This window comes from Harpia harpyja, chromosome 9 (assembly GCF_026419915.1).
Source record: "Harpia harpyja isolate bHarHar1 chromosome 9, bHarHar1 primary haplotype, whole genome shotgun sequence".
NCBI lineage: Eukaryota > Metazoa > Chordata > Aves > Accipitriformes > Accipitridae > Harpia > Harpia harpyja.
In genome coordinates, this window is record NC_068948.1 from 34,777,526 (window position 1) to 34,790,225 (window position 12,700).

General features: G+C 56.0%; 1 protein-coding gene across 19 annotated transcripts in view; it reads right to left on the minus strand.

The window, feature by feature from the left end:
• The window catches only part of NCOR2 (nuclear receptor corepressor 2), a 260,465-nt gene that overhangs the window by 32,214 nt on the left and 215,551 nt on the right, over positions 1-12,700 (minus strand). For all 19 annotated transcript variants that reach the window (XM_052798060.1, XM_052798068.1, XM_052798067.1 and 16 more), the window contains 5 exons: positions 7,470-7,590; positions 6,257-6,494; positions 1,374-1,529; positions 644-783; positions 459-564 (listed from right to left, as the gene is read on the minus strand). In XM_052798060.1, the coding sequence (XP_052654020.1) occupies positions 459-564; positions 644-783; positions 1,374-1,529; positions 6,257-6,494; positions 7,470-7,590 (761 nt within the window). The remainder of the gene's footprint in view (positions 1-458; positions 565-643; positions 784-1,373; positions 1,530-6,256; positions 6,495-7,469; positions 7,591-12,700) is intronic.

Consider the following 12,700-nt stretch of genomic DNA (forward strand, 5'->3'; position numbering starts at 1 on the left):
TGAAAACCCAGCGCTAATTTATAATGGGACCCACGCACATCGGGAAATAGGGCCTGGCTCCCCCCTTCCCAGACTCGGTCCTGCTCCAACCCCTCCTGCTGTTAAGAAATGCTTCCAAATCTGCAGACTAAACACTTTCTTTGTTCACTTCAGGCCATTTACTCTTTATCCTACCGGCCTGGGGAGCAGCAATATATTTCCTTCCTTCGATCACAGTATTAGCTGGAGGGTATTTATAGGCTGGGATGCATCCCTGACCGAGTTGCTACTTTCCTATACTGCACAAATATAGCTCCCTATGTCTATGCTCTCCTGACAGACTAATCCTTTCATCCTCTTAGCAGGTCTCTCTGCTCCCTTGCTGTGTCCTGTGCTCCTCCTTTCCCTATGCCGCCGGCAAGCTCGCTCCCCGCTGTTCTTGGAGCATGTGAGAAATCACTTGCCTCCCAGTTTCTTACCCAGTTTCTTGGGATCCATGGTCAGCGGCAGGCCCATGGTGATGGAGCCAACGGGGACTTTGGCATGCTCGGAGCTGTAGGGTGTGTGGAGCTGGATGGGCATGCCCTGCGGTGCGAGAGGAGAGGTCAGGGAGAGGCTGCTGATCCCTGAGAGGTGTCTCCACCGCTCACACCCGACACCCTACCTGGGAAATGGATCCGACGGGTCTCTCCAGCACAGAGGGGTGCTTGGTGGAGGAGATGAGGGGAGGAGGGTTGGAGATGCTTGCTAGTCTCTGCAGCCCTGCGCGAGAGCTGTCATGCAGGTTTAGTGGGATGGGGTGTCCTGTGCAGAAGACACGAGCGTTAGCAAGACCGAGGGAAGGCAGAGCAGCTGTAGCTATCGGAGAGAAAAAGGGCAAGGGAGGGAGCAGGGGCTAGATGCAGTGAACTGGCCGGCTGTGAGCCTGCACTAGGATCCAAGTCACACGATCGTTTTGGAAAGGACTGGAATAGTTTAAATGACGGCCTTGTCCCCTCCGCAGCCTGAGGATGTTCTGCGCCCAACTTGTCTGCCCTCCAGCTGGAGAGGGACAGTACAGTGAGGGATAAAACCTGCCTGACTTTGCACCGAGGGCTGTGTAGGGAGCACCCACACTGTTCTGCAGCAAACCATGCGCCTAAACCTGCCCTGGCCACAGCTGTGAGACCTGCCTGGCCACCCTCAGACCGCTGCATTAGCAGTGAGGGAGCTCCGTGCCGGGCCAAAGCGAAGTGCTAGCAGGTTTCTGCTGAACCCTCTCTCTTACCCCCTCCCCAAAAAGCTGCATTGACTTAAGAGCACGACCTGCAACACTGGCTGCAACCACAGCCTCTGTGCTCAGGCTCGGGTCAGGACGGAGGGCACACGCCACGTAGCCGGCAGCTTTTACTTGCCTGGTGGGTTATACTGAAACAAGTGGGGCTCCGCCTGGGGAGAGGTTTTTATCACATCCCGGGAGTAGGACAGGACAGGGGGCCAGCACGAGGCAGCCGTCGGCTCCGCGCTCAGCTTCTGAGCCTCTGCGATGGATGAGAAATGCACAGACTTTTCTGCAAGGAAAACAGAAAGCAACCAGCTTGCTCAGCGGCCCCCATGGGTGAGCGATCCCTGCAGGCACAGGCAGGGAAGCCAGAGCCAGCTCCCTGCATGGGAAGTGGCTTCAGTTCAGTCCAAGCTGGCCATAAGATGAGGGCTGAATTCCCCAACCAAACTAAAAAGAAAAAGTCTCAGTGTCACTGCCTGGATTTGACAGCATTTATTTTACTCAGATGCTTAAAGCGCAGCAGGGAGGACAGATGTCCGTGTCGGTGACTCTGCTGGTGCTCACGGCCAGCCGGGACCTCCATGGACATCCCAGCCCGCCCAGGAGAGATGGCGTTCCGCATGCAGCCGGAGCAGCAGCTAACCCCAGCAGCCGGTCACTGGGACGAGTGCAGGGTCCAGCTCCTCGCCAGAGCTTGGCCATGTGCAAACCGCTCCTGGGCAGCTCCTGCCTGTGCCCACAGCTCCACATCAGCCACCATAGCAGGGCTGGGGGGACTAATGAGGATCCTGCCAAACCCTTCATTGAGGTTAAATCCAAGAGGCACCAATGTTGGCATCCCTCTGGCGCGTGGTGGACATCCAGCAGGCACCGGCTCACTGGTGACAACATGGTCTGTGGTGTGCAGCTGGGCACGGGGTGCCCGGGGAGCCCCAGGCCACTGCCAGGGACCACCGCGTGCCGGCATACCGGGAACAAGCTCATCCCCACATCCCATTGCGACAGCTCAGCCGCTCTTAAAGGATGGCTGCTGGCTAGAAACCATCTGTAGGCTGCGAGAAGCAGCCAGAAATAATGGCATCAGCTTCTTAGGACAGCAAGGGAATAACATGCAGATGTTCTCCAAACACCTGGAACAAACACTGTACGAGATTGTCAAAGGCAAATGAAGATCCAGATGGGCTCTGCAGGATGACCAGATGCCTCTGTGGGGAACGGGGTGGCTTCCTGGTCCTCTGCAAGGCACCGGGGCTGGGGGCAGGAAAGCTTCCTGAAATCATCTGGCTCAGGGTATACTGGATGCCAGGCTGGGTTCACCCTGGCTATAAAAAGGCCGATCGGAGGCCATGAAGTGCTTAATGATGGAGGAGCCGTGTGGGGGATGCCCGAACACTGCCATGCTCTGCAGGGTGCCAGGGAAAAGAGGGGCTTCGTCTGCACCAGCTCTATCCCAACTGCATCCTCATGCTTTGCTGAGCAGACAGATGAGGCAGCCTTTTCTGGATGGATTAGAGGCAGGTTTGGTAGGATTTGCTTGTAATCGATGAACACTTAATTTTGCACTGCCCTTCTTCCCCAGACCCACCTGCGTAACGTCCGCACTGACCAGAAATTAGAAAATGGGCAGTAAACAATAGCAATCACAAATGAACCCAGCCTTTAACCATAAAATTTTGATAAAAATAGATGCCTGAATCCTGCTAAGCCTAATAATAGGGCAAGTAGATTATCAGAGGCCCAATTTCATGAGGCTTTACTGCATTATCGTTATTAATGCTCAGTGTACTCAGAAGCTGGAAGATTATTCTTGTCCCATTCAGTGAGAGAAGAAATCCATCATCGGCACATAGAGATGTCCAGGCACTCACACCTCTGCAGCCTGGTGGGGTTGGACCTTGGCTGCAGCCTCTTCTCTCCCCACACTGGACCTCACAGAGGATCTCTTTGTCCTGCCAGTACGGGGGAATCCAGACACATCCTCCAGACCAGCAGAGAGTCCCTGGCACATCTGTGCTCCCCGATTTTCCTCCCCTTCAGCTCAGTCCCACTCAGCTCTGCTCAGGCGGGGGTGAACGGTGCTGGGATGTCCCAGCCGAAGATGCTCCCTGATGACAAGGCACTGTCAGCCAAGGCTACGTGCACCCTGGATGGCTCTTGGAGAGCCCCATCCTCCTCCCCTCCCTGCGGGAGCCGTCCCCTCCCCTGTGTGCCTCTCCAGCCTGTGAAATGTGGCCAGTTCCTAATTGCCCCCACATTAGAGGGTGGCTATAACTCAGCCAGCTTTTGATAAAATAGCACTTACGCAGGGAAGAGAGAGTTCCTATTACCGTTTATCAAGCCCCTGGAATGGGAGTGAAGGAGTCAGAGTTTATATGATCCGTCATCCAAATTAATGCTCTTGGCTCCCCATTGCCTACAAAGGCCAAATGAAACACAACTAAATCAACGCAAAACATACCGCTGGCTTTCAAACCGCCGAGTGATAACCAAAGATATGCCCGACGGCGACTCGGCAATGGGAAAAGGGATCCGTCTGCCTGTCGGCGAGATCCAGGCAGGGCTGCCTGCCTCTGCCTGGCCCCGTGATTAGCAGCTCGTCTTGGAAGGCAGGGGAGGGGAGGGCAGCGCTCAGGAAGGTACAGCTCGGCTGGCCGCCCTCCAAGCCGATACGGCCCCAGCCAGCAGCTGCAATGCAGCCAACGCCTTGGCCAGGATGTGTGCAAGACTTGGCTTTGAAGCGGATCCAGAGCGGTGTGAAGGATGTTGATCTCTGGAGCGGTTGCAAGAGTTCAAGCTCTCTTATCGAGCAGGGGAGGAACGGGAGTACCTGCTCCGGTGGAGCTGGCTCCTTCCTAGGAGGTGGCACAGAGCTGCTCTCCTGAAGGCTTTGCAGGCTGTGCTAGACTCTCCCGTTTACAGAGAGGCCCATGTAGAGGTGGTGTGGCAGCACAATGTCTCTGCAGTGTGGATGCTTGCCACTTCACCAGGATGCCTCGGAGAGCAGGGGAGGGAAGGGACGTACACCCATTTGCCAGGACTATCTGGCTGTCTCCCCTCTAATCCCTGATCCACAGCACTGAGCTGCCGCCTGAGTCCATACCCATAGTGAAATCAGGGCTTTGGGGGACTTGATTTCTCCCCTCGAGGTGACTCATCACAAACCTGCTAGTTTTCAAATGGGAGATGCATTCCCATCACGAACAGAGAAGACCAGCCTATAATTCCCTAAGGACCATGTGCAACCCAGACCCACGGTGGTAGCCAGCAAGCATGCACAGCTACACGGGGTTTAGAGATCACACAGCTGGAGCCCAAGACCTGCTGAGATGTTTGCAGGTGTACAGGGACACCTAATTAGCTTCATTAACATGGAAGATTCAGAGCACTACAGGTGTGAGAGGAGAGAATAAATTGCTTCCTATCATTAGTGCTCTGCAGAGAACAAAGCCATAAAAAAATCCACCTGGGTATCAGACCTTTGCATTTAATAATGGTGCCAACAGGTTGCAGAATGGCATGGTTAATCTAACCCCTAAACCCTGCCTTCTACCTAACACACAAATCTGCCTCATCTCCTCATCCTTCCATGGCCAGGAGGAAGCTGGAGCTGCAGCACTGGGATGTCGGCGATGCAGAGCTCTGGGTTTGAGCGCTGACCGTGCCACCCAGCTCACCAGGAAGATGAGCTGTGCAAGACCAGATCCACACAGGATTACAGCGCAGGAGGAGATCAAACCTGATTACCTGCCGCTGTCAGGGAAGAGCTGGAGGGGAACTGTTCCGCTCGGGCAGCAAGCATGAGCACAGCAGGACGAGATCAGGTGGAGATGGGACTTCACGGGTGGCAACACCATGACTCAGGGGGAACTCCCTTTCTTTCAAGGTGAGCAGTCACCTTCTTTGCTTATACGCAAAACATTCTGGAGGTGCGATGCACACACAGCACTATTTATTGTTTAAAGAAAATTTGGCCAAGTGCCAGCAACCAACTCTTCTTGCAAGCACATCGTTCTGTCCAGAGGGATGTGACAGCTTGAAGAATAAATATTTGGGCCTGGACACTGCAGAGCAGGCTGCTAAGATCCTGGCTGCCAGAGGGTGAACTAGTGGAGCGATTTTCCAGCAAAGATCACAGCCCGGGTCCAGTGCAGATCTGCCTCATCAGTGTAGTCTTATCCACCTTCCATCTCCAAGCGTAAGCCGGTAATTTTTGCAGCTGCATCCTTCCCTGTGCAGGATCCAGCACTGGGGGACATTGCACCCACCCAGCTCAAATTCCCTGCCCCTCTGATCATGCCACTGGTGACAGCGTCTCATCTTTACAGGCAACTGAACAGCAGGCTGGCTACGAGGGGCAGGGACACAGACTCTGAACTGGAACAGACTCTGACATTCAGATTAAAAACACATTTAGAGGATGGTCTTATCAGGACTTCCCGTCTCTCCTTAATCTTGATCCCCAGGTGCTCAAGCTAATAATGCTTTAGATGCTCTACGGTGGGAAACTCTGAATTGCTCATTAGGCAGCCAAACCACATCAGAGCTATTCCGGGGAGAAAGCACTGGGAATCTTTACAGGAACCTTTGGACTCCGAGTCACAGTATTAGCATTGATTTTAAATGAAATAATGGTCCCCGCTGAGCATTAAAAGCATTCTTTATAGAAAGCCAGCAAGGTAGAAAAGAGCCATTGTACCCGGAGCCCTGGCATGCCTCCAGGCCCCTTTGCTCTCAAGTGAATGGCAGAGACGCTAATAAAGGCAATCTTCACCTCCTCAGTGCTCGACACTGGCCCGGTGTTTGCTGTAGGCTCAATGAGACATGATGTACTGTCTAATGAACATGGGAAATTAGCCATGCCTCTCTTGTCCTGCTTCAAGATGCTATTAAAGAGCTTTCAAGGATTGAAGCAAGCTCTCACCTAAGAGGAGGAAAGCTGCCGGCTGCGTACAGCTGCACACACCAGGCATTTCTGTGCGGATAAACACACACCGGCACGCACACATGCCCTACCTTCCTTGTCACCAACAGCAGGGCTCCTGCTCTTTCCCCTGGGACTGCTGCTTGGCTGCTGCTGCTCCTTCTCAGCCTGCTGCTGCTGGGACTGCGATAGCTTGCTCGGGGGCATGTCCTCGCGGGCAGACTCGTGGGCTTTTGTGATCTGCTGCTGGTAGAGGGCCAAGGCATGGGGAGGCACCTGAGGCTTCACACTTCCACTCTGCAATATCCCCTCTGAGAAACCTTCAGAAATCTGCAAAGCAATAAGAGTTAGTGACACTTGTCATGTGTTGTTGACATCCGCAACAGTCTTGGAGACATCAAGGTGTTACGAGAAGCACCTGCCCCACACTATCACTGCAAGTCTTACCAGTCCAAACAGGGCTCCAAAGCTCACCAGCCACAGGAGATTAAAAAAGCCCACAACAAAGAGTATCAGCTCTGTGCTGGTGATACTATAGGAGAGCCCTCAGACTTCCCTTGTTTAAAACCTCTAATCTACAGTTAAGTGCTTGTAGCTTTTGCCAGAAGTTACATTACAGCAGCCACATCTTAAGCTGTAACATGGGAAACTGGAAGAGCATCAGGAACGGGTCTTCCCTAAGTACTCAAAACCCCAAAGCAGGGATTTCCTCCCTGCCCACCCTGCACTGCTCCTCCTCTGGCGTCGACCCTGGAGTTACCAGGGTGCTTTTTGTCACAGCCCAAGCCACTGCACCAGGAGTGCCTCGGAGCCTCGGAGAATACATGTTCTTTCAGTACATAGCTACTGGATAGCCAAAAAGGGGGACCAAGCAGACCTTCTCAATGAGGAAGAGCATAAATGCTTCAAGCACATGAGACGAAGAGACGCGCAGGGCTGGGAAGGTGCACACTCGCTTTTTAAAGCAACGGGAGGCAGCAGTCATGTGGCAACGAGAAGCTTTTTCTGTCCAGACCTCCCACGACTTTCTGATAAAAGAGCTCAAGGGACATCCAAATGTTGCTGGCAGAGCTGCTCCACCAGCTGAGAGCACGCTCTGCACAGAGAGCACCTTGCCTGCTGGGGGGCTCGCACCGCTCAGGCACAGATCTCTGCAGATCATGAGCTCGGTCATCCGCAGGGATAAGCACATCCTTGCAACCCTGATGCACGCCACGCAGGAGATGCAACCTGATGGAAAAGCATGCACGAGGCGTAAGTGGCCGCCGTGCTCCCAGTCCCGTCCCTTGCTGGTGGGGTACTCACGATGGGAGGGATGGCAGCAGCACGCTGCTTCAGCTGTTTCAGGTCCAGAGGCTTCTGTGGCGAGGAGTTCAGCCTGGCATCGCTGGTGGTGTTGAGCAGGCTGGGCCGGGGGGACAGCAACCTGGACACAAAACACGCATGTCAACTGGGCAACGCCATGGACAAGCTCCATGTCTCATCGCTCCTCCATGCCCCGCAGATCATGTTTTATGCTGCTGAGCCTAGAGGACATCCTCTTCATCAGAGAGGAGCGTGCTGGACCACTGCTCGCTGCTGGGAATCTGGGCTCTTGAATACATTGTGCACTCGGGCTTCCAGCCCTGCAAGCTGCTGCCCCGGCCCCAAACCTGTTTAAATGGCAACTACCACTCCAAAGATCTCAGCATCCACCACAAGGATGCTTGTCCGACAGGAGGTTGCTCAGCAGGAAAATCTGCCACGCTGCCCAAAGCACAGGGGACCCGCAGCCGCTGGGGAGGTGTCTCAACTTCGACCTCGGTGGGCTGCAGGTGCCCCTGGGTCATTCTGGTCTATGAGGGTAGGCTCAGAGGGGAACACAACCCAGCCCAGCAATGCCCAGCTAGCAACTAGGGCAGCTTTGCTACGGGATGATGAGGCCGAGGGGAGGCGGAGAGCAGGATGGGATTCAGCTCCTGCTTTCCAAAGACAACCCCCACAGGGCTCTGTGCTCAAACGAGACCATTACGTCTCGCTCAACAGCCTCTCGAGCCCTCTTTCCCTCATCCCCTATGCTAACTATTTCTAGCAAATCTGCTGTTGTCCAGAATAAACCCAAGGGAGAACTGGAGCCCAGAGCTGGGAGCTACAGAGCAGGGTGACAAGTTCAGATTTCATTTGGGCATCACGCTACTCTCTGGAGCTCACACGTGGTGCTCGCCTGGCGCTTGGGATCAGCCTCATGCCCCTCCGCAAGGAGTGTCTTTTATCAAGGTGCTAAAGCCTGGGCAAGCCACCACGTGCATGTGCCCAGGGTGCTCAGATCACTTGAAAGATGAGAGGCTGGATTTGGATGGGATTTGGTGTTCAGCCCAGCAGCTGTGCAGCTCTGCACCCTTGCCACTCGCTCTTCCCCTTGGCTGTTTTGAGTTGCGTGGTAGACACTCAGATGGCCGTGCTGAGCCCCTGTGCAAACGGTGAGAGGTGGGCATCTCCATGGTGCCACCGAAATAGGGTGGGGATGGAGGCACACGAAGCCCATGGGTCAAGCCCTCGGTGTGTCCAGCTCCTGAGCTCATGCCGAGACCCCGGGGACCACGTCTCTCCAGGCCATCTCCACCTTCTCTCCCTCCCGACTCCAATTTGTTGAAGCCAGTTCATAGTTTCCAAGCTTTACAGCTTGATTTGTTTATTTTAGCTGTTATTTCACTGCTCTCTTCAGCCTATAAATTTCAAGGTCATTCCATGCTCACCCTTGGATGAATAAACAAGCGTGGCGGGGCCATGTGCGGGGAATAAACTCATCACGGTGCTGGGACTGCCCCAGCCCTTGCTCTGTGCAGTGCCCAGCATTGGAGAGGAAGGGGACCCACCTTTGGATTGCGACCGGGGTGCTCTGGTTAGGCACCCAGGGGAGACCAGGCAAGAGGCAGCAAATCTGAGCTGCTCCCCAAATAATTGCAATGCTGTCTGCCTGCGGAGCCACATGGGTGTTGTGAAGCCATGCTGTGGGGGACACGGGGCTCCCGGAAGGGTGCAACACCCCAAAGTCTGCTGAGACATATGGCTGGGGACAAGGGCACCCAGCACTTGCTCCCGAGACCTTGACACCATGCTGAGCTGCAGCACCGCTCTTCTGGGGCTGCCGAGCTGGGGAAGGCCCATGTTCACAGCACGCTCTGCAGCCCTGGCCGAAATCCCCCGGCCCTTTGGGCTCTGATTTTACCCAAAAGAAGCCAATCTCTTATTATTTTTGAAAAACGGCAATTTTTTTCAGGGCAACCCTCATCTGGGAGGCAAGGCAGCCGGTGCAGGCTGCCAGCCAGCTCGGCTCCCGGTGCCAGCAAAGAGTTCCTCTCCTGCCACTTCACCCCCGATGCCAGCGCTGCCAGGCCGGTAACACGTCACCCCTGCACTGAGATGGGTCCTGGTGCTCACCAGGAGGTGACCAACCTGGCAGCGATGGCCCAGCTCCATGTCACTGTCACTGCTAGTGGCGCAGGACAGATCTCAGCAGCTGCGGTTGCGCTCAGCACTGCTCTCCTCCTCACCAGCGGTTCTTGAGGGACATTTAGCTAAACAGCCTGATTTTCCAGAAACTGGCAAGCTTGATCAGCAAGCGGGGTCCTGCCAGCCCTGGCAGGCCCTGGCAGAGCAACCGCCCCGGCGGCCGCCCCATGCACTCGTGGTGCTTGCAAGAGATGCATTTAAGCCTTAAGATCCTCAGGTTTCCTGAAGCCCTCCAGGATCCTGACACTTAGGAAGCCAGAGTCAGTATTAAATTAATCAATATGCAAACTGCATAATTTATTACGTCCCTCCCAGCAGACCCTGCACAGGACACAAGGCCGTTGGGTGCTTTACTCTGGAAGTCATCAGATGAACAACCCTCAGCACCTCGTATCCAGGCGCTGCCAACCCGGGGCCTCCCAAACCCAACCACCAGTTCCTAAACATGGGTGATGGCGTTGGGAGGGATGGGAAAAGGGTTGGAGCAGGAAGGGGTCGGCATGGACACAGCTGAGCCTCGGCGGTGTGGAAATATCCCCTCCCAGGCACGAAGTTTTGGGGGTGACCAGGACGCTGCGTTCCCCAAACTCCTTCACCTTCCACCAGAGACGGGGACCAGTTTCATTGCCAGATGAGCCAACACACTGACACGTGACCCAGCCAAACACAATTCCTTGCACACACAGTGGTTGTGCAAAGGTGACGGCTACCAGATTTCCCCAAAGGGCTCCCCCGAGCCAGGGCTACGGCACCAACACGGTGCTGGCCCGGCACAGCCCTCGCACCTATGGCTGAGCCAGTGATGAGGATGCACAGCGCAGGGGTGGCTCGGTGCAATGCTTACAGGCAGATGTCTCCTCTCTGTGCTGCAGCTCTGCAGCGGGTGACTGTTCATGGCCTCCCTCACGCATCCCCAATCTGGCGTGACCTCCCACTGAGCCACAGTACTGGCAGCACTAGCAGCAGCCCTCTTGCAATGCATGCTGCATGGAACCACAGACAATTAGCTGCCTTCTTCAGCTTTGATGAGTAAAGGCTGCGCCTCCTTATCCCGGACTTGTCTTGGCTAGTGTGAACTGCAGGAGGACCTGAAAAAGGCTGCCCCTACGTCTCACGCCAACCCTGCACCCCTTCCCCCTCACCGCAGGGACATCCCAGCCACCCTCCGTCCCCTTCTGGGAGATGCCGCGGATGGCTTGGTGCTTTTACAAGCGCAGGGAAGAGCACCCACGCCCTGCCGGCGCTGGGTGGGCGGGCGAGCATCGGGTGATGCGGTGATGGGGCGGCTCACGCGGCATCTCGGCAGCCTCGTCCTGCTCATCGCGAGTCACGCTGCAGCAGCGGGGCTGCAGTAACCGCCTGCGAGCGAGCAGCCCTTGGCCGGTGGGAAATGCAAGGGAGCAAAGCTACGCTGGGGAAGCCCGCTGGGAACACGACGGTGCTGAAACCTCCGAGCTGGCTGTGGACCGATCCCGTGGGTGCTCCTGGGGCTCCCAGGCTGGGCAGCGCCAGGCACCGGCGTCGACTGCAGCTTTCCCGTGCCGGCAGGCTCTGCTTATCACCCGTGCTTCACCGCCGCACTGGATAAGAGGAACGGCCCGGGAGCTGCGGGATGCCTGTTTAATGTTTAATATTCCTGGAAGCTGGTAACTGTTTGACAAGCGAGATAGGCGCTGACTCAGCGAGGAGCTGGGGATGCAAAAGTCACTCCCAAGACGACTCGCTCCTTTGCTGCTGGGAAGTCAGTACAAGCCACTGTTGTCCTGTTTTTGGTTGGGTTAACATTAAACTTGAGGAGTGCAGCCCCGCTGGCCTCACTCTCCCTTGCTGGGAGGTTTTCCCCATCTGGGAAGGAGGAGAGGGTGGGGAGGGGTGGTGCTGGACTCCATCCACCGCCGGAGAGGAGCACCGCAGCCAAGACGCCTCAGCCCTGCCACGGGGCCAGGGCCAGCGGCATCCGCACCACCCCTCAGCATCGTCAGCGCTGCTTCCAGCTGCTTGGCAGCAAGAGGGGCTGCTCCCCTGGGGCAGCTGGGCAGCACAGAGGATGCTCCTGCATGAGCAGCACTCACCCACTGGCTCCTGCATCCATCACAGGGAAAGCGTGGAGGCCATTAAGAGTGGTGGAGACACATGATGGCTCCCTACTGCCTTGTCCTGTTGCTTTGCTTGGTTGGTTTTTTTAAATAGCCCCGTCCACAGCGCTGCACGCAGCCCGCCCAGCCTGGTAGCACCCATCTTGCTGCCAAACTGCCCCCTGCAAGCCCACAGGAGGGATGCGGGATGCAGGATGCCAGGCTCCAGTCCCAGCCCAGCTCCGAGGCGGGGAGGGACTGCTGTCTCTGCGTACAATGGCACAGTGGACTCAGGAGTCCCACCTGGCCCAGGAGCCAGCGTGGATGGAAGCAGGAGCCATTAGAAAAATCAGCGCTACAAAGACACATGTATTCATACATATTCTTCAAAAACTAGGAAACCTCCTCCCCATTTGTGAGGCTCTTGGGTGGGGAGGGCTCTGTGGGAAAAGCCAGGAGGGGAGCAGGACATTTCTCCAAGGAGGATGCCAGTGTTTCCCCTCCCTGTTCCAAGAGCCATCCATGAAGGGTCAGAGGTGCCCTCGGCTGCCAGCCCCAGGGGTGAGTGGAGGGCTTGGGACTGCGGCAGCTCAGGTGAAGACCCGGTGGCATGGCCCCGGGAAACCTTGCACAGCCCACACTGTTCTCCTCCCTTTACGGCCAGGAAGGATAATTCACCCCTACAGATCCAAGCAGCATCTCCGCCAAGGGAGCAACTCGCCTCCTCTCTGCATTGGGAACAGGTCCCTGAAGTGACTTCTCTCCTGCTAGCGCCGACTCAGACAGAAACCGTTCCCAACCCTGGATGCTGGCACTGCAGCCTGCGCCTCTGCACAACTCCGCTGTCCCCAAGGGCACGTCCCGCTCCATTGCGTCACCCAGATGGGCTGCCACCAGCAGACACAGTGGCTCTGCACCCAACACCTGCTCACGGCCATTGCCCAGTAGCACCCGTATGTTGGGACATCG